General features: G+C 39.1%; 1 protein-coding gene across 1 annotated transcript in view; it reads right to left on the bottom strand.

Annotated features, from left to right (window-relative positions):
- Positions 1–230: 230 nt before the first annotated feature.
- CHIC2 (cysteine rich hydrophobic domain 2) overlaps positions 231–22,986 on the bottom strand; it is a 40,871-nt gene continuing 18,115 nt past the window's right edge. The window contains exons 2-6 of the mRNA XM_081959675.1: positions 12,174–12,228; positions 11,858–12,013; positions 4,956–5,012; positions 4,727–4,786; positions 231–2,017 (exon numbers count right to left, since the gene is read on the bottom strand). Coding sequence (XP_081815801.1) covers positions 1,967–2,017; positions 4,727–4,786; positions 4,956–5,012; positions 11,858–12,013; positions 12,174–12,228 — 379 coding nt within the window. The 3' untranslated portion in view covers positions 231–1,966. The remainder of the gene's footprint in view (positions 2,018–4,726; positions 4,787–4,955; positions 5,013–11,857; positions 12,014–12,173; positions 12,229–22,986) is intronic.

Genomic DNA, 22,986 nt, shown 5'->3' with positions numbered 1-22,986 from the left:
AGAAATGCCACTCTGAATGAACAACAAGAAGATTAGCCAATGAAAGTATATTGGAGTCACTATATGGTGTGATATGCAAGCAGAGCTTTAAATTGTCACAAAATATATTCAAAATAATTAGCAATCTGCTGTGAGTAGCGAACATTGGCAAATACACAATATCTGTATATGACAACGTATCTGTATATGACAATAAAGCAAAACACATATTTAAATGAAAAGAACTGATATTGTTGTAATAGTGGGATAAACATTTCATTAATACAAATATTATGCAAACTGTATTCGTTGGCTATTCACATTATTGCTCTGCTACATGAAGAACAGGCCCTTAAAATATGTTACATTTCATCTACATTAAAATCCAGAAACAAATGTTTCAGAAGTAACTGCATACAACAGGCATTGAACTTAATACATGAAGATATGCACAGCCAAGAAACTAAAAACTGGCCTGACCAAAGCATAATATTACATACTCATATTTTTTAAATGTTTCCTTGTGCAAACAATAAAATAAAACAGAAAGCTAACCATGTAAACATAAAATTTAAAAGTTAGAATGCAGTATTTACTCCAGACATTCAGTAAACTATTAATTCAAATAACCATTTTTTAAAATTCATCCACCTGAAATACAGATGTAAAAATCAAGACATTAACGACACATCTAGCATCTGGTACAAATGCTGTTAATGTTTTACACACAAAGGCCCCAACCCAAGGGAAAGCTTCAAAATAAAGAAAGGAGAAGATTAGTCGCACGTAAGTCCTAATGAAATAAATAGAACTTGAGAACATTAGAAACCAATAAACGTAGGCCCAGTGGTTTTAATGGGATTTAAATACAGCTTCCTATGGGTTGGAGCCAAACACTGTAACATTCAATAACTCAAAAAAACCGACTGAAATATTAACAAATAGATTTCTGCCCATCTTGCATCCTCGTGTACTATTCAATCGGGTAAACAATAAGAAAGCTGATACATGGCATGAACCACAATGCTCGCTGGCTTGCACGCCGACAGACATATTCACTCACTCATTCACTCTCCCCTCTCTCCCAAGCACCCACACAAATACATATGGAGTTGGTATAAACAAAATATCACTTTAATTATTTATTTTTCACCATGATTAAGAGATTAGGAGTAGAACCCTGGGTTCTCTTTAGTCACTTCTTAATCTCTTAGCCACAGGAAGATTACCTAACTGTTGTCCATGCAGCAGCCCTCTTAGGGAAATACTAGTCAATTTTACAGTCCTGAGCAGGATTAGCCATTAGACACCTGCAAATCTGCGACGTACATCTTCTCGTGGAGAAATAGCAATCTATGTCCAAGTTTCTGGAGGAGGAACATCTTCTGAGCAGACGGGAGTTTTTTCAAGATGCAAGAAAAGGAATGGATGCTAAGGGCTATGTAGGAATACTGCTTGTTGGCTCAGAAGAGATTGGTTTTATATCCCAGTGAAAAGGGGGGGGGATCTGATACAAACAGATATTGTCATCAGCCAAATATGGTGAGATGTAGATTTAGAGATGCAAGTGCATGGGTTAAAAATGATTGCCAATTTTCATGTCTTATCTTGGGGGGTTAGAATACTTATAGCTATTTTCATTTGTATATAATAGCTATGCATATATACACATAGAAACACACACATGTATGTGTGTGTGTGCGTATTCAAACACATACCCACACATATTAACCATACCTCAACACCAGGGTTCATTAACAGAAAGAGGGGAAGGTAATAATTTAAATCACACAGAATGCTATGTGCCAAATTTGACAAAATGAACTTTGAACATGTTGTTCAAAAAAAAAAAAAAACCCGGAAAGGAAAAGAACGAAGACGACCACAAGATCCTGTAGAACCAACTCTGTATCATTACAAGGAGAGCACCAAGCAAGGCACCATTGGAAATGAAACATACTCAGGAAGTCTCTAGGTAAAGCAAATGCTAATCTGGTTGGAAAATTGGTGTCTTTGGTAAAAATTCTATAAGAATGACCTATTAAAAAAGAAAGAGAAAGAGAAAATTAATTATTGGACAGCATTGTTATTTTCAAAGTTTCTTAGCAGATGTTTTCAGCATGACAAGGGAATAACCCATAGCCAGGATCCAAATTACTATAGGCTTGTGATGGCGAGCCTATGGCACCCCAGCTCAGCTTCCTCCCGCTGGCCAGCTGGTTTTCGGGTCTCTGCTGCCCATGTGTGGGGTCCATGTGGGAGACGCACATGCATGGGGTGGGGTGAATGTGCGGGGTCACACATGCATGCACTGGGGCAGGGGGAGTGCGGGGGTCCTGCATTCATGCGGGGGGGGGGGTGCACGCAGGGGGCGGGGCATGTGGGGGGCATTGCATTATGGGTGCATACGCTTTCAGCACGCAACAACAAAAAGGTTAGCCATCACTGCTATAGGCAAAGCCAAGAGAGCTTTCAATTTTGCTTTTATGCTGCTCCCTTATTGTACATAAACGATTATTTTTGAATTTCCTCCCAGTTTAAAAATATTTTTGCAACTGACGCATATGTGGTCGGGAAAAAGGAAATTACTTTTTCAAAAGTGAATCTATTTTGTTTAACTAAGTAGTTTGCCCTTGCATTTTCTTCCTAGGGCTGAGAGTGATTAGCCCAAGATCAGCCAGCTGGCTTCGTGCCTCGTGGCTTCTAGCCTGATGCCTAAACCACTACCCCAAATTGGGTCTCTATCTGTTTTAACTACCTGGGCATGTTTTCAGCTGGACAGCATCTCTACGAGACCAATGGAAGGTATCTTAGATCGATTCTAGTGTGATCATTTTAACTGGAAACAGGAAGAAGGAACCTGAAACTCATGCATATAAAACACAACAGGTTCACCATCACTGAGATAGGGTCTACTTAGAAAATGCAGGCTGTGTGAACATGCCCATTTTACCATGCCTAAAGTCTCTTGGTCAAAGTACTACTAGCCATTTCAGAGCAATTAATTCTGAAGGTTAACCAAGAGGAAGAAAAATGGCTCCAGTATAAGCCCATTACCAAGTGATAGATGATGAAAGCAGCTTTCATTAATATTTTCATATTTTCAAGGGAAAGCTAAACTGGCACTTTGAACCAGATAGCAGCCCTCTCATGCTACCTACCAGCAATTGCTTAAAGCAGCTGCATCTTTTCTCAGAATTGTGTGGCTGCCTCCACCACTGCAGCATGATCCTGTGAAAACTGGTATGTGGTTTATGAGGGCTGCCACCAGCTGTTGCCTGCACACTCATGTGCCCTTCTTCGAATCTGAAATTCTGCACAGCTGCTTTCTAAACTGACCTGGATTTTGTTGTGTGCATTATAATACTATTAAAATAGGCTCAAAGGCTAGGATATTAACTTATTACCCTCTGAACATCTTATTGGAAAAGCGGTAATTGTAATCAGAGTATCTCTATATGAGCAGGCAAAAAGTCTATTATTTTTTATTATGGTCTTATAAAGGCCAGAAGCTTGAAGTAATTGTTAAAATAAAGTGCTGAATTCTTTACATAGCCAATCTTAAAAACCAGTGCCAAAAATTCTTTTCTTGCCTTCAATTATTGCAAAGTTATCATGTGTCTGCTATCATAAATTAACATGTTCGCTATAATAGATGATCATAAATTAACATGTTAAGTATAATAGATGTTAAAAAGAAACAGTTTGTTGAATAGAGCTACTCTGTAAAAAGGGCATTTTAGGCAGTCTTTTATGTTTTAGGCTAGATATAGGCCTTAGTATTTCCTCTTTTTCAGTGCTAACAGAAAAGATGATTTTAAGATAATTTGTAACTATTTAAGCACTGTTTTAAATCAATCTTCTAACATACTGTCTATAATGCGTGCATTGTGTTAAATAATAGACAAGATATATAATTAAAAGGCATGGATGTTAGAAATAGCTAAAGCAAGATACTTTTGCAGGTTAGTCTTAATTTGTTAACCCCTGCTTATATCTTAAATTTTCACAATGCTGGTATATTTTGCAATAGTATATTTGTTAGAGAGGGCTGGTTTTATTGCAGTCAATTCCCTTGTGCGCCCCAGAAAAATACAAAGAACAATAAAGCAGAGCGATTTCAATTGCAAAGACTGCGAAAGGAAGAACTTTTGCATCTTCAAAAGTCTTTATAACAATATGCAAAGTTCTGCTTCAGAAGCAGGAAGACGACCTAAACTTCCTTTCTTACAATCGAGGCTTTTAAAACGTTAGAGTTGACGGCTGCACTTTCAGGGCTGCTGAGATATGGGAGCAGTTAAAATCTACAAAGTCTTTATAGAGGTTCCTAAGCTCCAACTGCTCAGTTGAAAGGTCTTTTCCATACGCCAAGACTTGATTAGCATTATATAAAACAGCCCACGTCTAATTCACTGCGTAACCAAAGTTGCAGTTATTCTTTTTATACGGCATTTGAAAATTTCACACCCCATCAGCACATGTGCAAGCCATTTTATCTTGGCAATTAATTTATTATTATTTTTTCCTCCAAGGACACAGTGAAGCCTTGTTTTCAAGTCATTCATAACTTTTATAAATCAGCCCTGCGCATGAAGCCATGCATCTGTGAACCGTAGAAAATCTATGCCACTCAGGCGATTAAGCCTGCTGACACCTTTGCTGATTAATAATCGTGGAAAGAATAAGATCAGAAGCAAAATAAATGATCATTTAATAGAGAAACGCACAAAACAGCCCTTTAACTTACATATTCCATCATGTTACTCGATTCACATTTCCTTTTGCTTAGCCTCCAATGCAAGCACAACTAGACAACGGAGAGAAAGGGGAAGAAGAAAAATGAGCAATGTTTTATTGCCGGCATTGAGACACCCCCGTTTGTTCACTTTTCATATTTGGCCTTCAACAAAAGCATCTGTTTCCATACTGAGCCACTCTAGCCCCAGCAGTACGAAGCTGCTCCCTGCAGTACTCACCTTGTGGTATAATCTATTGTTTTCCCATTCTAATAACTTCTCAATCGATCTTCGTGTCTAGAAGGCAAGTAAAAAGAATTTTTATTCTCAAGTTGCTTTGTGGGGAGGGGGGAGTTTGTTTTGCAACTGGCTGTATGTGAAAATGTGTAGGCAGAAAAGAGAACTTAGTAAAGGGTAGTTTGTTGTACTGTATATTTACTTGTTGGGGTCGTAGTAATAAAAGGTTATGCATGCTTATAGAGAGTAAAATGGAAGCAAAGCAACTTTTAAGAAATACCCAAATAGTTGGAAAACTTATGAAGCTATGCATTAACAAAGGTTTTTTTTTAGGAACAGAGTCATTAATTCACAATCCACTGAATCTAATCTAATGGGATGCATTTTTCAAGCAACCTACACAAGAACAATAGGGATTTTCATATAAAACAGATACGAGTTGTAAATCTATGCTCTCTCACTTAACACATCGTGTAAAATTATGCAAAAGCATTTGATCCTTAAATCTCCTGCACTTCAATACTCAGTTCTAAACACAGGAATTAAATCTTCCTGCAAAACCACGCAACTTTAAACACTCAAGTAAGCGTTCTGATTGAGTTGTATCAGAAATACATCCTACTGTTTATAGTCATTTGACGGCCGTGCCATCAACCACACAACAATAAGACGGGGTTTGTAGTCTTTATGCATAAGGGAGGATAAATCATGACACCAGGTGTTGAGATGAGACTAGTGTTGCAGGTGCAAAGGCATGGATCACTGAGCCTTGTGGCAAATTCAACTTTGTACAGCTGCAGTTTCCTTATAAGGCAAAGAGAAGGGGGGGCATTGAGGGAGAGAGAGGGGGGGTGGAAAAGCATCTTGCACTTCAACTGAAGCTAAACAAGAGGTGTTATAAACTGCATCCCTGGTCCAGCAAGATTTTTTTTTTTAAAAAAATAAAATTTAAACTTACTCTCCAAATTTACTGAGTATCGACAAAAAAAAAAAGCAAGAAAACAGTATGTGAATTGTTCTATAGGGAAACATATTTGTGAGTGAACATGTATACATGCAAGTATTTATGGGCTAAAATAAAGGGGGGGGAGAGATTCTTTGCGTTTCCAACCAATGCAAATGCACAAATCTCAGTTGTGCCTACATGAAAGAATCCAACTATTACGGATGAATTGTAAGGTTCTGTGCCATCTTTTTTCCCTAAAAAGAAGGGATTCCAGTCAGCTTTTAAATAGTGAAGACTAAATTACCGCATTGTAGTTTTTGAAGTTCTGTTACTTTTGGCTAATACTTTTTATTTTATTTTATGAAAGACGAGGCCTGCCCTTTAACAATGATCAGCAGACCTCTCTTGTTTCTTTGTAAAGATAGCCTTTTAGAGCCTGCTCTCCTTTTAAATGAAAATAGGGCAGCAGTTATGGTCACACTTTTGTTAATTTAGTTGCCAGTCAGCTCCAAATCAAAAGAAAATAAGGCTGCAGAGTGTAATTAACATTCAGTTCAGTCGTTTTGTCCCTTGTCTAGCCCCCTAAGCTTTGTTAAAATTGCCATCTGAATGCTGAAGGCTGTAGGGAAATCGATTTGATTCTAATCGCACCATGAAAAGAACATGATCTAACTGCTTTCAGCCCTCAGTAAATCTGTACTAGGTCTTTAGCACAATGCAACTTCCAATTTAAAAAGCACTGAATGTCTCGTCAATGACTTTGTGAAGGAAAAAAAGAACAAGGAGCAGACATAAAAATTCCAATAGTTGTTTAAGCATTAAAGCTCATTTGCATCACAGCAAACCTGAAAAGGGCTGACCTCTCAAACCGCCTCTCAGGTCTATGAAGTTGTAGCCTTGACAAGCTCACATTGACAGAGCTCATTGACTCTGAAAGGCTACTCTATCAATGGTGAAAAATGGCAATAGGGCATCTGCCTGTGCCCACCCGCTGTTAAACCAATGGCAAAACCCGATTCAAAAAATGTGAAGCTACCTTGTAATCTTTCTTGCCAGAGCCTTTTAAATAATAGATTACGGCTGCTGTACAATTTAAATTTCATTGCTTGCATGGAGGGGATGGAGAAAGGGTGGCAAAGAAACCAGCTTCCCAAATACTAGCACAATTAAACACTTTACATTATAAATAGGAAACTGAACACAGGAAGGTTCAATGCAACCCTCCGAAGGAGCCTTCTGCAGATTAAAAAAAAAATTAACATTTAATGACTGTTACTCTTCAATTGGAGGAAATCTTAAGCACAAATTGAACGGCATCCTGATTTAAGGTGACATAAAAACCAATTAAAAAAAAAACAATATTAAACATGTGGAAATCAAGCTTTTAAAAAATACTTTCATGTCAATTTGTCCCGTCCTAAGTTTTAATGTAGATGCCACTGATGTTTCCCTCTATAAAAATATCCCAGTTTTGTCAATCATTTCATCGTTACTTAAATGTTGCCAAGTATTTAAATCTGCTCAACCCCTGGCCACTAAATAAAATGGGAATGAACATTTAAATGAAACATTCGCAAGTACCTCGAAAGCCGAGGAAGAAAAGGTGACTTTAAAGAGCATCACTCAATTCTTAGATCAAGCTTCCTTTCCCCTCTATTTGCCAGGTGGAAAAAAGAGAGAGACTGGCATGTGCAGCTTAATTAATCATGATACTTGACAGCTCAGTGATTTACAGTGAGGAGCAGGTGAGGACATTCACAGCCCAAGAGGGGCTCTTGATCTAGAGAGCAAGACTGGAGATTTTCAATCACAGCCATAGAGAAAACTTTCTAAGAACATTTGATAACACAAAACAAAACTAAAAGGGGAAAAGACATTAGGAAGATTTTGAACACTAACCATCAGATGTGTTTTTTCTTTAAAACCAGATTAATACTTCTTATCTGGGAACAAGGTACGATTACTTATGGAAACCACTTCAACCTAATCTTAAATAAATAAAAGGGCCACAGTGGGTCATGTGGATTTACTGAGGAGTCATGGACATGACTCCCCTTTGTGTACGATGGACCATTAAAAAAATCTATTACTTAGAGAAACTTAATGAAGTAGTTCTAAAATTATACAATAAAAAATTTAACTACTGGTTTTAATGTAATTCTATCATGAAGATGATCCTTAAATAAAAGATAATTTTTAAGTTGTCAATTCAAGGCATCTTTAATGGTCTACAACACATTATTCAAACAAAAGATCTGGGTCTGAAAAACCAAGGGAAAGTATGGCCATGTGGGGATAAACACAATCCATAAAACTGCACAACAGTTTTACTAACAATAGGAATAACTATATATACTGCAATTTTATTTTAAGCATACGGATTATATCTCCATCAGAAAATCCTGAACATAGAAAGCCCTCATTTTGCTACTCTGAAAACAGTTGTAACTAACTGTTTTGGGGGGAGAGGATTGGGGGAGAGGATTTCTTGTAAATTTAAAAGTAGTATCACGCTAGGAAGACTTTTTGACTATTTTTTTTAATTCATTGTATAAATTAAACACAGCACCCTTTTGGAAATGTTTGATGCAACAATTCCTGCTGTGCCTTTTCAATTGGAGTCAAATTATTCCTCAGAATGGAGATCATGGTACTCTTTCCACAGGCTCTATTAAAGGAAGGGCGGGGGGAGGGAGATTTTCTCCTTTCTAATATTTTAGAAAATAAATTTGATTTTTTTTAAAAAAGCCCATGGACCATCAGATATTACTTTAGCTTAATTACAAAATGGAACTTAGTCTGAAAATGTTGTATTTCTAACTGGTTGAACAAGTTATGAACAAGGCAAAATTAGCTCACTCATCAATAATGCTATCAATTACAGAAATAAACACAATACCTCATTTACTACATTGTATAATAATTAAATGTTCTGCGTTAATTTAGTCAATTTTCTTTATATACCTTCAGTATATGAAGTACTAGGGGATCCTAGAAAATAGAGGCGGTGGGTGGGCAGAGAGGAAGACTGAGGAATGTCTACTAATCCACTGGAGGTATATTCAGGCATTATGTTCCCAACTTCATTTGACATTTTTGTAATCAACAGTAAAACAAGAGCCCCAACTTCATTCTGAACATTAAACCTGACATTATGGTAAAATGAGACAAGGAACCATGAAACACTAAGGAAGCGTAATTTGAGAAAGTACTGTGTTTCCCTGAAAATAAGACCCAATTGGAAAATAAACCCTAGCATGATTTTTCCGGATGCTCATAATACAAGCCTTACCCCCCCCCCAAAAAAAAATAAGTCCCAGTTAAGATTGTCAGCCAGAGGAATGCATTTAGTACCCTATTTGCCCGAAAATAAGACATCACCTGAAAATAAGCGCTAATGTATCTTTTGGAGCAAAAATTAATCTAAAGCCCGGTCTTATTTTTGGGGAAACACGGGTATAACTTTAGGACATTGTGCTGCAATTTTTAGGTAACATATTTTGCACATTGTACATGAATTACTTTTACAATAACGAGTGATAAGAAGAACTATATTTTATGCTATTTAAAAGATGGTCTTACAGCTCTTACAACAGGATGGTAAATATTACAAAAGGATGATCTGACAATCATCATTCTTATTGCTAAGGACGGAGAGCGTAAGCTGGATAGCAGAAGCCAGCCAAAGGAAGGGGATCACCAAAACGGGCAGAACGTCTAGGGCATGTTACTCAAAAATTGTCTTGCCAATAATTGCACAGTACAACAACTTTAGTGCTATGTGAGAAAAGTGTGTGTGTCTAGCTGTATGTAATGGAAAGTACCTATGTGTGTATCTGTTCATAAAAATCTTCACATACGGATGAAGGAGTTGCCACATATCTGAATATTTATGTGTGCATCTCTATGTGCACAAGGAAGTGAGACTGGAAGTGCATGAAGTATTCTTAGATGTACCACTGAAGGCACAAAACTTTACCTTTGCCCGTTTGCGATAATTTATTCCTGGAAACTGGCTTTGCTAGGTCTGTGCCTATGTGGAATTATTAGTAAAGTTCTACTCTTGGTAGAATAATGTCCCAGGAGTTTCTTCTGCTGCATTTACCAATGGGATGGCTGACAACTATGCTGTATTGTTAATTCTGATCATTGTTCCTGTTTACCTTAAGAACAGTGCTTTCTGTGTGGCTGGAAAAATTTGGTAAATAGGAAATGGTGTCAGGAAAATTTTACTGGATCCTCAGTAAAATTGCTGGGATTAATTTAATATTAGACTGCAACCCAGGTATATGGTGTACATGACAATGTTTTTACACTTCACCGAAAAAGAGAAGGCAAGGTTCAGACCAAACTAGATATTGCATGTTACAAAAACATACTGTAAGTCTGAAGTGCAGTACTCTTTAGAAGGGGGATTTAAAAGTATAGTTCTCTTTTGTTACTGCTTCAAGTAGTCCTCGACTTACAACCGTTCATTTCGTGACCATTCAAAGCTATAATGGAATTGAAAAATGTGACTTAGGACAGTTTTTTACACTAATGACTGTTGTAGCATCCCCATAGTAATGTCATCAAAATTCAGATGCTTGGCGATTGACTCATATTTATGACGGTTGCAGTGTCCTGGGATCATGTGAACCCCTTTTGTGACCTTCTGACAAGCAAAGTCAATGGGGAAGCTGCATTCACTTAACAACCATGTTACTAACCTAACAACTTCAGTGACTCACTTAACAACCCCGCCAAGAAAAATCGTAAAATGAGGCAAAACTCACTTAACAAAAGTTTCAGTTGACAACTGAAATGTTGGGCTCAGTTGTGGTGATAAGTTGAGGACTACTTGTATTGTAGATCCCAGCTTCAGAAATATTAACCATGTACAGTATTAAGTAAATAACAATTATTCTATTTTTATTTAGAAATTTTCCTTGCAGGGGAAGGATGCAGAAGATACTAGTAATAAAATTCAACTCCTTAGGATAAGGGTTCTCAAACTGCACCCTCCTAAAATGATATTAGATGAACCCTTCCCCAAGAAAATTAAACATTTCATGGCAGGGTTAGTCAAGAAGTAAATATACTATTTATTTTAATGATTACCGTATTTTTCGGAGTATAAACACAAGGCACGGAGGAGGCGATGGTCTATGGCAATCCCTGCAGCCTGGAACAGCTGATCCACCCGCCAATCAGCTGCTGATGCTGAATCAGGCTGCAATAATGTGCTGAAGCTGACTGGCTGTTTGCTATTTGCTGCAAGGATGTGTCAGAGTTTGCAGCAGCCATCACATTCAGAAAGCACACACAAGTAACTGATTGAGCAGGATTCAATAACTTCTCTTTATATATAATATAACACATTAAGTAAATATACAATACCAAAAGCAGGTTTTCCAATGTGGTAGTTCAGCAGAGGAGAGGAGTTTCACTTTCCGTTTTAGTTTCAGATATCAGCACAGCATGCAGCTTTAGTACAGAATAAGCCACGCCCAGGCTCCTTGCTGTCTCCTTCCTTGTTGCTCACACAGCAAATACTGTTTGTTTCCAAACAGCCCTCAACTCTCTCACACACTGACAGGACGCTAGCCAGATGAATACCATGGATGCTGGTAGGCAGAGGCAGAATTGTTTTTTCTTATTTTCCTCCCCAAAGACAAAAGTGCGTCTTATGCTCCGGTGCTTCTTATAGTCCAAAAAATACGGTAGATTTTAAATTATATCAAATGTACAGGTACTTCAATGCTCCTTGGATTGCAGACAGGCAGGGCCTGCAGCAAAGCCAGAAACACATTTTTGTAATGCTCACACTCTGCCTATGCAAGGTTGATTGGGATTTAAATAACCAACAACCACCGCGCACGGGGACACACACACACACAGAGTTGCTGATGTCCTCCCAGGCATTAAAAGCAATCACATGGTCTAGAGCATTTATGATAATAAGTGGTATCTAACTTACTCTTTTACTGAGGCAAATCACAGGCCACATACTACAGCCTAAGGTACAACAGCAGCAAAGGCAGCCGCAGAGTAACCATCGGACATTAACTGGAAGATTCTTCTTAAGACAGCTGTTCACTCGGCTGATGCTGGCTTTGAACTCTTCAGGTGCGACCTTCAAGAATGAACCCAGAAAGCAGGATGGTAAATATATATATTTCTAAGGCTTGATATGCATTAAGAAACCATTTTCCTGCTCTAGCAGCAGCATCAAATGCAACGTGTAGTAATGTGTTAGGAGTTTTATTAACTTTACTTTCTTTCAAGATACTTACTTTTCCTGTCAATGAGGAAGGGAACTCTGCTTCAAATTTGTTGCTCAGCCCAAACCTACAAACAAAATAAAGACATTTTTTCACTCAACGTATTAGGACAAAGAGATTCTTAATATTTTGTTAGCATAAAGACATTTATGGCAATGCCCAAGACATGTTCAGAAAACATTTGCTAAAGAACTACATTCTATAAACTGCTGCCCATACATGAGGCCAAGGGAAGGCATTTGCCTTCTCTCACATTTGACATATCTTAGTGCAGCAAGTGCAATTATTAAACACAACTCATGCATAAAATTGTGTAGCAATTCTAAATGGAATGTCTCCTCAAGAATCCATTTGAAAAGCACACTTCCAGCTGTTTTAAAAATTTCAGTATCTTGTATGGCTTCAACAAAACTAAAATACACACAGACACACACAGACACAACCTAAGGGTTTTTGCTAAATTTCAGGGTGCCATTAGGTATTTTTTTAAAACATGAGATTGGTATTTTCTCTCTCTTAAAATACAGAATAGTTTCTTAACTGAATGGTTTAGCTATTAAAGGGCCACTTTTTCTCATGTGGATTACTCTGTCCTTTAAGATCAGTGGTTGGATTCCTCTGGCATGTAATGCTGCCCTTGCAGAGCTATTCCAGTAGATCAGTGCCTCATTTTATGCTGGTTCCCATCAGTTTTTGAAGAATTATCCTTCAGCAACCAGATTTTTATTTACAGATCATTAGACCATTAGTTTTCATTGTATGTATAGGAAAATAGCATCATACATGTCAATATATACCATGTGCACACATATGGAGAGGGGGGGGCTGAATGAAACGTAATGCTTCCATCGTCACATTTAGTGTAAATAAAAGTATTTCAATAAATTGAAATGAGAACTTAGGCCACCTGCATTTCTTTCTACCCATGATCACCATTGGCCACACAATTTTGCCAATGATGGACAGGGTTCTTAAGAGGCATCATGAAACTTCATATTTTTGTCCCTTCGACCAGGTCCTACAATCTCCTTTTCACCTCTTCATTTTAGTCAAACAGATGCCCTTGAAGGCGTTCTTCCAATACTGGAAAAGGATGGAAGATCCATGTGGCTAAGCCTAGACTCGTGTGGTAAGAGGATGAGATTCAACCTGGTTCATGAGGTGTGAGGCCTAGGATTACCACATTGCAGCAAAGTTTTCTTCTTGTGCCTCAAAAGTATCCTTAGTCATTGTTTCAAAGTTTTGAGTGCTGCAGTATGGTGCTCTTGAGCTGCCAGGTTCAAGAGCATTCAAGTTTTGAATCTTTTTCTACAGGGGTAACTTTGTGATGATATTCCAAGGGCAAGCCCTTAGTTTCTGGATTGTAATGATTCCCCATCTTTGTTCTCATAAATTGAAAACTGTTGGCAAATTCCAGCTCCTGAGGGTTTCGTTTCTGCCGTCGGTATGTGAGGAGCCCATCTTGCCCAAGCCTTCTGATGACGAAGATCAATAATGTTACCCATACATTCTTCTGAAATGCCAAACTTGACAACAATGACCCTTTGCTGAATTGCACTTAGCCTGTACCTCAATCTTTCTTATGTGCAACTTGTTGGCTGCTGCCACTTTGTTCTTGATCATATCAATCAGCTCTTCCCAGTTCTCATGTTTACATCTAGACTCTCGTCAACACAGTCATTACCATAAAACAATCTGTACATGGCAGTGAATTCTAATTCAGCAGTCAAAAATTACATCACAGTGTGATGCTTAAAGCAGAATAATGAGTACTCATAGCAGGATTCCATTTCATGAACAATAGTCGCATCACCATTTCTCACAGCAACTTCTCACTTACTGAAGTGAAGGAATACATACGAAATAACATGACAGATCCTCTGTAGAGCTTCAGGATGTCCATCTGTTGGAAACATTACTTTTCACCCAACCCTCATCCTCGCAGGGATAGTATAGTATAGCTTTTATTGTCATTGTACAAAATAAATACAATGAAATTGGTTTTAGCCCACTGCTGCAATCCACGACAACAAATACAAACAACATAAATAGTATAAAGAATAATCCCAATGCAAGTAAGTAGGGGAAAAGAAAAAAGAAAGCTAAAGAAAAACTAGTCATGTGTTTCTGTGTGTGCATGGAGTGATTGTGGTTGTGTTTAAGAGTCTGACAGCCCAAGGATAGAAGCTATTTTTAAACCTATTTGTTCGACTGGCTATGCTTTGGTGTCTTCTGCCCGATGGTAGAAATGCGAAAGGACACTGACCAGGGTGTGAATCATCTCTGAGTATCTTATTATGATGTTGTTATATGTCCCTTTACTCATAAATAATTTTCCATATTTTACCAAATTATGTGGCGATTTGAAATCTTATCCAATCAGTTACATTTCTAATTATTAAGTTTGCCTGAGTTTGCTGCACCTGTCTCAACAGGTGGATGCACCTAGCCAATCTTGCAGAGGTTTGGCAACTAAGCAGTTTTTGGTCTGGTTAGTCTGTGGATGGGAGATCAAAACAAGAGTAACAGGCCTGTAGGAAGGTGAGGAATGGGACAACTTGGCACAGCTAACTCGCTGTGACCAACTCATCATGTCCAAATTGCCACAGCCAACCCACCGCAGGACAGGTCGTTGTGGGACAATTCAGCAATTCAATTTAAGTATTTAAAATTATTTAAACATTATTTTAATTTTTATCATTCAGAGTTTTTTGTCCCTCCTTTTGCATCCTTTAATGATTCTATTCCACCATTTCTTGATATTAGCATAACTCTTGTCCTGTGGTGAGTTGGCCATGGCGATTCCTACTCCCACACCATTCAAACGGTGTTCATCCCAAATTGTATAGCTAAAGGTCTGTAGGAATGGATCTCCAGAGAAAAAACTGTAGACTACAGGAAACAGGAGCATCACTCAGGTGACCCTGAGGACACAGATAAACTTCCAAGTGCTTCAACAACCCTCTAAAAGGATGCAAATGTCTGCAAGGAGTATAAATCCTTCCATTCCCCACTATCTGGTAACAGCCGAAGAAGCTTCTTGGATGAGAAGCAAAACCTCTTCAGAGAAAAAACAAGAAAGTCCAGTTGCCTCCTGAAAAAGCATCTTGGGACATCCAGAGTGAAGCTCAAATTGAAAATACTTTTTATCTCACCACCTCAACAGGCATATTGAAAGACATACTGATTGAAGAAGCTGAGCCTTGAGCAATAGTCTCAAGCAAAGCAGCAACCAGCAGGATGGAGGAGGCATCTATATGATGACTATGTTTTTCTGGTAGCATCTATTCTATAGAACAGCCTTCTACCAAAAATCTGGGTGGTACCAACATTGCTCGCCTCTAGGAAAGCAATAGAAACAATAATTCAAGCAGGTCCTTTTGTTAAGATCTGGCTATTAAGGATGCCTAACAGCCAGGAATCAACAATGGTTTAAATTAATGGCTTTACTGGCTTTAATATAGTTGCATTTGCTCGATGATGTTTTGATGCTATGCTAGAATGTTATACATCTACCAATATACACTGCTTCACTTCACAAGCACTTCTACAAATATATAGAGTGCCTTTGATTTATTTACTTTTGTAGTTCTGCATTCTACGACAATGCACCAAAGAAGAAAGCAGAAATAAATGATTTAAGCCATTCTATAAAAGGAACATTGGATGAGAAATTTTGCTTTACTAAGCATGTGATCAACACCTGCTAACTAAGTACAATTTCCCAACATGTACCTAGCATACTTGTGTTGACAAAACAGGCTTCTCCACCGAGAAGGAAACCAGGAGTACTTGCAACCTCAGTTAATTTTCTATCCAATTTTCATTAGCTTGAAGTCCCGCTCAGAATACAGTTCTATCTCCTTTATAACTTTCGGAAGTCTGGGATTATTGTATTTATAAGATTAGCTCACCCAAGAAATTCCCATACTTGCCTCTAAATACTGCTAGTCCTCGACTTCCAACAGTTCATTTAGTGACCATTACAACAGCACTTAAAAAATGTGTGGGAACACTGTTTTCATTGCCCACCCACCCCCACAGGTGTCCTTCACCTTTATAATTTTGGGGGGTAGATATAGACAAGGAAGAGTCTTAAAAATGTAAAAATGAAAAGTGTTACAATTGGAACTGTACAGTTGATATTCCTTTCAAAGCTCCATAAAGTAAACACACTTTTAAATAATATCCATTCTCTCAGGCAGAGGAGGAGGAAGAGGAGGAGGAGAAGTTTTCTCAGGAGAGTTTCTGGAAGTAATCATGTCATCCTTAACCAAAAGTGACTCAGCGAGGTCAAGCAACTTCATTCCAAGTATCTTAAGCTTTTGGGGCATGTGTTATTCTCTCATCTTGACCTCCCTTTTTCTAGGAGGCAAAAAAAGGCTGACCTTTTGCTCCCATGAACACAATTAACTGTGGAGAAGAGATTATACCATAATAAAAGATTCATAATGAACCATGATGGCCTGATAATTAGCCACTAATAAGTCCCGTGCTGAGAATAAGAACATAGGAATAAGTACTTTACAAAATCCAAAAATATGAGCACAAGGCCACAGGAACTGGGGCTGCATTTACCGTGTCATTATTTTTATTACCATTTTTGTGTATAACTACTGCTTTTAAGGATGATAAGCAATTTCATGCTGTAAGAACTGAGGCTCGGAGGCCTTCAAAGTTTTGAATATATGTTGCAACTCATGTGTCACTAACGAAGTATTAAAAGCTTCTACAGTAACAGCCTAATATACATCAATCAGTTAAAAAACTCTATTTTTCATCTTAAAAATATGTACATGTTTAAAAGGCTAATTGGTCTTAAAATCAACTTTAATGCAATGCTAAATGTGTGTGTGTGTGTGTGTGTGTGTGTGTGTGTATGTATGTATTCTATTTCTTAACCACCGATCTCCCTCCAAGATCTATTCAACATTGTTGAATATTCTATCTTTTTTTAAATTCAATCTACAAATTTGACATGAATAATTTATGGTATATTCCCTAATTTTCACACAGATGCAACCTGGATGATGAGATTGAATGTTATATTTTCTACTCCCTATGATTGAGTTTATTTGATTCCAGGGTTATCCATCCAGTGATGTGTAAGACCTGTACGTATGATGCTCACAGCACTGGTAAAAAAAGATCTTACTAACCTTATTTCCTGCATTAAACTTATATGAAAGAGAACCTGAGGGAATATGGAATAGATAACAGTTCTGCATGGAAAAACTCAGAAGCAGAAGATGAGATCACTGCTAGTAATGCAAAGGAGAAGAGATTCAAATGCTTTCAAAGCAAACTGTCATGATACCCAGAGGAAGGGAGAGGACAGCAGCCTGTGGCAATAAGGAGCATGTATGATGACTCAACCCAAAGTTCCATAATCACATAGGAAAAGATTGTAAAAAAATATTTCAGTCCGGAATGTTAGCAAATAATACAAAAAAGAAAATAAGATCTATTTTTAATCCGAAATTAGAACTTCCAAACAAGCTAGAAATAATTAAAAGTAACGATGAGTTGGATATGATAGAAACAAATGGGACTAAAGAAAAAGGAATCAGAAACTGAAGAGAGGTGGAAAATAATACACAGATTATTAAAGAATTGCATTGATTCCTCTCTTACAGGAAGTTTTGTTGAAGACTTTACAGCCGTGATGGTGAACCTATGGCACGCATGCCACAGGTGGCACACACAGCTCTCTCTGCAGGCACGCCGGCCATTGACCCAGCCCAGCGTGTCTCCTGCCAGCCAACTGGTCTTCTGGTCTCTGCCGTTCATGTGTGAGGTGCGGGATGCATATGGGGGACACGTGTGCGCATGTGCGGGGAGGGCACTTATATTGCATTTTGGGGGTTTACGCGCATGCAGAGCGACCACCCCCATGGCTCGTTTTGGGCCTGGAAAGCCTTCTGCACCAACCTGAAAGCCAAAAATGGGTGAGGGGGTCGGGGCGCATGCACAGGGGTGTTCACATCGCATTTTGGGGATTCACGCAGGCACACTTTGAGTACTTGGCAGCAAAAACGTTAGCCATCACTGCCTTACAGGGTCTTTTGTAAGGTCTTTTGTTGAAGACTTTACAAAGAACTGAACAGCCAGGTTTCAGAATAAGTACACAGAGCTACACACAACTTTTCAGGCACAACCATAAACTTTCAGAAAGAGGCTCTAGCTACTGTGGTCACTCCTTCATAAAAACATCCACATAGACCGCTTGTTTTCACTGTCCTATAGAGCATGAAAGAAGAGCAGCCAAGAGCACACGAGTTCAGATTGCCAAGCTGAATGCAGAGCTGTGTAGCATCCTTCAGAAAGGTATTATAATTATGCTTTGCTGCTGGTTTTCAAGGCTCTTGCAAACACCTGTCTATCTCACATTTCTCTTGCTTTTTTAAAATTCATTTGGTCTGAATAAATTCAACGAAACAGGGGGGGGGGGGGTTGAGGGAAAAAAGAAAGGAGAAAAGTCAAAAAAACTGCATTCTTTGAAACATTTGACCAAGATCTACTTCAGAAATAATTTGTGCTTGAGGGAGAAGAATGAATGAGGCATGTGAATGAGAGAAATGAAGTTCTCAGGATCTTATTACTGCCGCTCCATCCATTGTCCCCTCACAAATTGTTCTAACCCCCATCTACTTTTTCCCACTGCAGCCAACAATAGAATAAGCTGCAGAGTTTGATTGAAAAGAATTATCCTCCGGTAAAATGAAACTGTTTGCATGAATTCCCAATCACTAATTTCATAGTTGCTTTACTTTAACAAAGCATTTAGAGCTGTATACTAACAAAAGATTTTGATTTATTTGCTTTCATCCCACCTTTACTATTTTTATAAATAACTCAAGTCAAGTACACTTTATATTCCTTCTTATTTTCCTCCCAACAACTCTGTGAGGTGGGTCGAGCTGAGAGGGACTGAGCCAAAATCACCCATCTGGCTTTCATACCTAAGGGACTAGAACTCAGTCTCCCAGTTTTTAACCTGATGCCTTAACCACTAATCCATATTGGCTAGGGGGGCTACATTTGCACAGCAATATTTTACTTGTTCAGTAAATGTATATTATAATTTACCACAATAAATCTTATTTCAATCATTATATAAAATATATGCTTGTGTACGTTGTTCCTGGTTTTATCTAATCCCTGTTTTAAGACGGCCTGGCCTGTTAATTTTATCTAATTTTTTAAATGTTATTGTCATATTAATTGGGTTTGTTTTTTTGTGGATATTTATCTAATTTCCTTTTAACTTTTGTGATATGTGTTTTTTAATGTTGTACGCCGCCCTGAGTCCTTTGGGAGAAGGCCAGCATATAAATCCAATAAAACAAAACAAAACAAACAAAACAATGTTCTTTAATGTTTTCATATTTGGGCATTTATTATATTGTAAGCCATCCAGATTCGCTTTGGACAATGGGATGGATGGATGGATAGATCTTTTCATAAAACAAAGCACTGTCCCTAAGCCAATCAAATAGCGATTACAAATTCTAAGGATAGATGATGGGACACAGTGAAGTGATAGACAAATTAAGATTGATTCTTGTCTTCACGTCCATACCACTTGGACGCTATGAACAACTATTTATTTTATTACAAAGTTCACTGAATCCAATATTGCCATACAGCAAAGCTAACAAGCACTAAATGATCATGTTTGAAGTTTCTTTTTCTCACTTATCAGGGGCACATCATGCTGCATTTCTATATAATACATTAAGTTTTCAAATAACTTATTATCAAAAGCTTAAGATTGACAACTCTATTACCGTCCACTGAGTTAACAATCACTCCAAACTGTGCCATTTTGTTTTTGGTTTGTGCTGAATAATTGTACACTCTTATTTCCTACATCGCAAACACTATTAACTCCATGTTATAAGCGTACAATATTATTGTTCTGCTTATGTTTCATGCCATAAGGTTTTTTTAAAAATTCTAAAAAGCAATTGCATCTAAAGGAAGGCTACATATGCTTTAATGAACTCAGCATGACTTACTTCTCAATTAACATCTATAAGATTGTACAGCATCTTAATCATATTTATCCAATTCACATCTTCATAAAAAGTTTGCCATGATTTATTCAACTGCAGCCTGGCCTAACATATCAACTTTCCAATCTATGAATCTAGTCTATAAAGGGATCCTCCCCCATTCTAGCTACAAACACAAACACACACACACACACACACACAGTCATAAAAGCCTAGGTCACTGTCCACAGAATAAAGCAAAATGTACACCACATCCAGATTTACTGTTTCTAAACATTAACCTAAATTCTTAATCTCCAACCAAATATCTGAAGTTTGAAGCTCCTTTTTAATAAGACTTCCAACCTGCTATGGAGGAAATCTCCAAAAGGGTAAAGACAAAAGAGGTTGTGATAACCAAGTGGGACAAAGAGAGGGAGACTATAGAAATGAAATGAAATAAATTTAAAATTACATTTCTTAACATTGTTTGGATTAGCAGCATAGAGCACCCTACAAGCCTCCCAAACCCTCTGCATTTTTGCGAAGGGGGCGGGGTTTCGGGAGACCAAAAATGCTGTATTCAATAAGATGCACACAGATTTTCACCCTCTTTTTGGAGGGAAAAAGGTGTGTCTTAAACTCCAAAAAATATTTTTCTTTTATTAATTAAAAAGGGCGTTGGTCCTGAGACGCCTCTTCTCATAGGGTGGAGGTAGGATCCAGGCTGGGTTAACCTTCATCCACTCATTGCGAAGATTGAACCTGACAGTTAATTGAAACCAAGCTCCTGTCACTAGGCAAAGCCCAGCTCCGACGAAGGAAGTCAGACTCGATGCATCATCGCTTCCCGAGATCCAGTCCGTCAAATGTCAATCGTCTGATGCAAGTAAGTACTATATTGAATTGTAAAGCAACAGTCAGCCACAAAAGAAAAGTACATAAAAACCAACTGCAATGAGATAAAAAACTATAACAAGGAAAAGTTAAACAAAGGATGCTCAGGATGCTCCGCTCAAGCGCCAGGCAGTCAACTGGAACCACTGAGGATCTGGGTGTTCCAGCGACCCCTGGCTGAGGGAGATTCGGTCCCGAGGGATCCTCCAGGGCCTGTCCACCGAAAGAGTCCATAGGTCTGCAAACCAATGCCTGTGCGGCCAGTGGGGGGTGACCAGGATCATCTCCACCTTCTCTCCCATGATTTTCTGATGACACGAGGCAGGAGAGGAAGCGGGGGAAAGGCATAGAGGAGGCCCGGAGGCCACCTGCATCTCAGGGCATCCACCCCTTCCAACCGTGCCGGGAACCGAGAGTAGAACCGGGTGCTGGGTGCTCTGGGAGGGTGGCGAAGAGATTGATCACCGGCATGCCAAAACGGTGCACAATGTCCCGGAAAATCGATGGGTGCAGGCGCCATTCGGCACTGTCCACAACCTCGTGGCTGAGCCACCCCTGAAATATGCTCCTCAGTGAGACAGAGCAGGTTCCTCTCGGCCCAAAGACCCAACTGCATGGCTTCATCCATCAGGGAACGTGATCTGGTCCCCCCGATGGTTTATATGCGCCTTGGCCAACATATTGTTCGTCAATACCAAGACGTGCCTGCCCGCCACTGTGTCTTTGAAGTGCGGAGAGCCAGGTGGACTGCTTGTAGTTCCAGACAGTTTATACTGTGAGTCTGGTCCACCTGGTCCCACTGCCCTTGGGCCAACTGGCATCTGTGGTGAGAGTCGGTGAGTTGTGGTCCTTGAACAGATGGCCCATGGTGATGGCCTGAGACATCCACCAAAGGAGGGAACGGGAAGCCTCCGCTGGGATACACACCTTGGCCAGGGAACAGATTGAGTCTCCTCTGAAAAGGCAAGAGAAACCATTGGATCTTGCAGGAATGCAGGCATGCCCAAGGAACTATCCCAATGGCGGACACCATGGTGCCCAGCAATTTAGAAAATGTGGCTAAGGAATCCCTGTGTCCCCTGGCCACTTGGCCTGCCAATGACTTAAGGGATTCCTGACATTCCTGTGACAAGAAAACTCTACACTCAATTGTGTCAATTAAGGCACCAAGGTGCACTAACCTGGTGGTCGGATGGAGATGACTCTTGGGTATGTTAATTGAAAACCCACGAACCTGAAGGGCTTGCGTCATGGTCACAAGGTCCCTTTGCGCCTGGCTAGGTGATGAAGATTGTATGAGAATGTCATCTAAATATGTCTGCAATCTGACAGGTACCTTCCGCAGTGCAGCGACCAGGGCCGCAAGCACCTTGGTGAGGACTCAAGGAGTGGAGGACAGCCCAAAGGGCAACGCCGTATATTCAAAATGGTGGCCAAGGTAGGAAAAACGTAAGAATTGCCTATGCTGAGGTAAGATGGGAATGTGGAGGTATGCCTCTGTTAAATCAATTGATGTTAGAAAATCTGTGTCTAACGCTACTCAAAATAGTCTGCAAGGAATGCATCTTGAAACATTTATAACGAATAAACTTGTTTAATTTTTTAAGATCAAGGATGGCTCTCCAGTCCCACCAGGCCTTGGGGACGACACAAAGTATAGAATAGAATCCTTGGCCGTGTTGGTCCGCCGGCACCAGCTGGACTGCCCGTATGTCCAAAAGATGTTGAATCGCCTCTTGCATAAGGCGTCGTCGAGCCGGGTTGTTAGATAACAGGGAGGCCCTAAAGAGCCCAGGGGTGTTGGAGATAAACTCAAGGGCGAGCCCTGAACGAACAGTAGACCTAACCCAAACATCAGAGGTGGTTTTATTCCATTGATCAGCGAAAAAAGCCAATCTGCCTCCAATGGGATAACTAGATACCGGTAAATT

Source organism: Natrix helvetica (assembly GCF_964273705.1).
Source record: "Natrix helvetica genome assembly, chromosome: 7".
Taxonomy (NCBI): domain Eukaryota; kingdom Metazoa; phylum Chordata; class Lepidosauria; order Squamata; family Natricidae; genus Natrix; species Natrix helvetica.
This window is presented reverse-complemented; position numbering and strand designations above follow the sequence as displayed.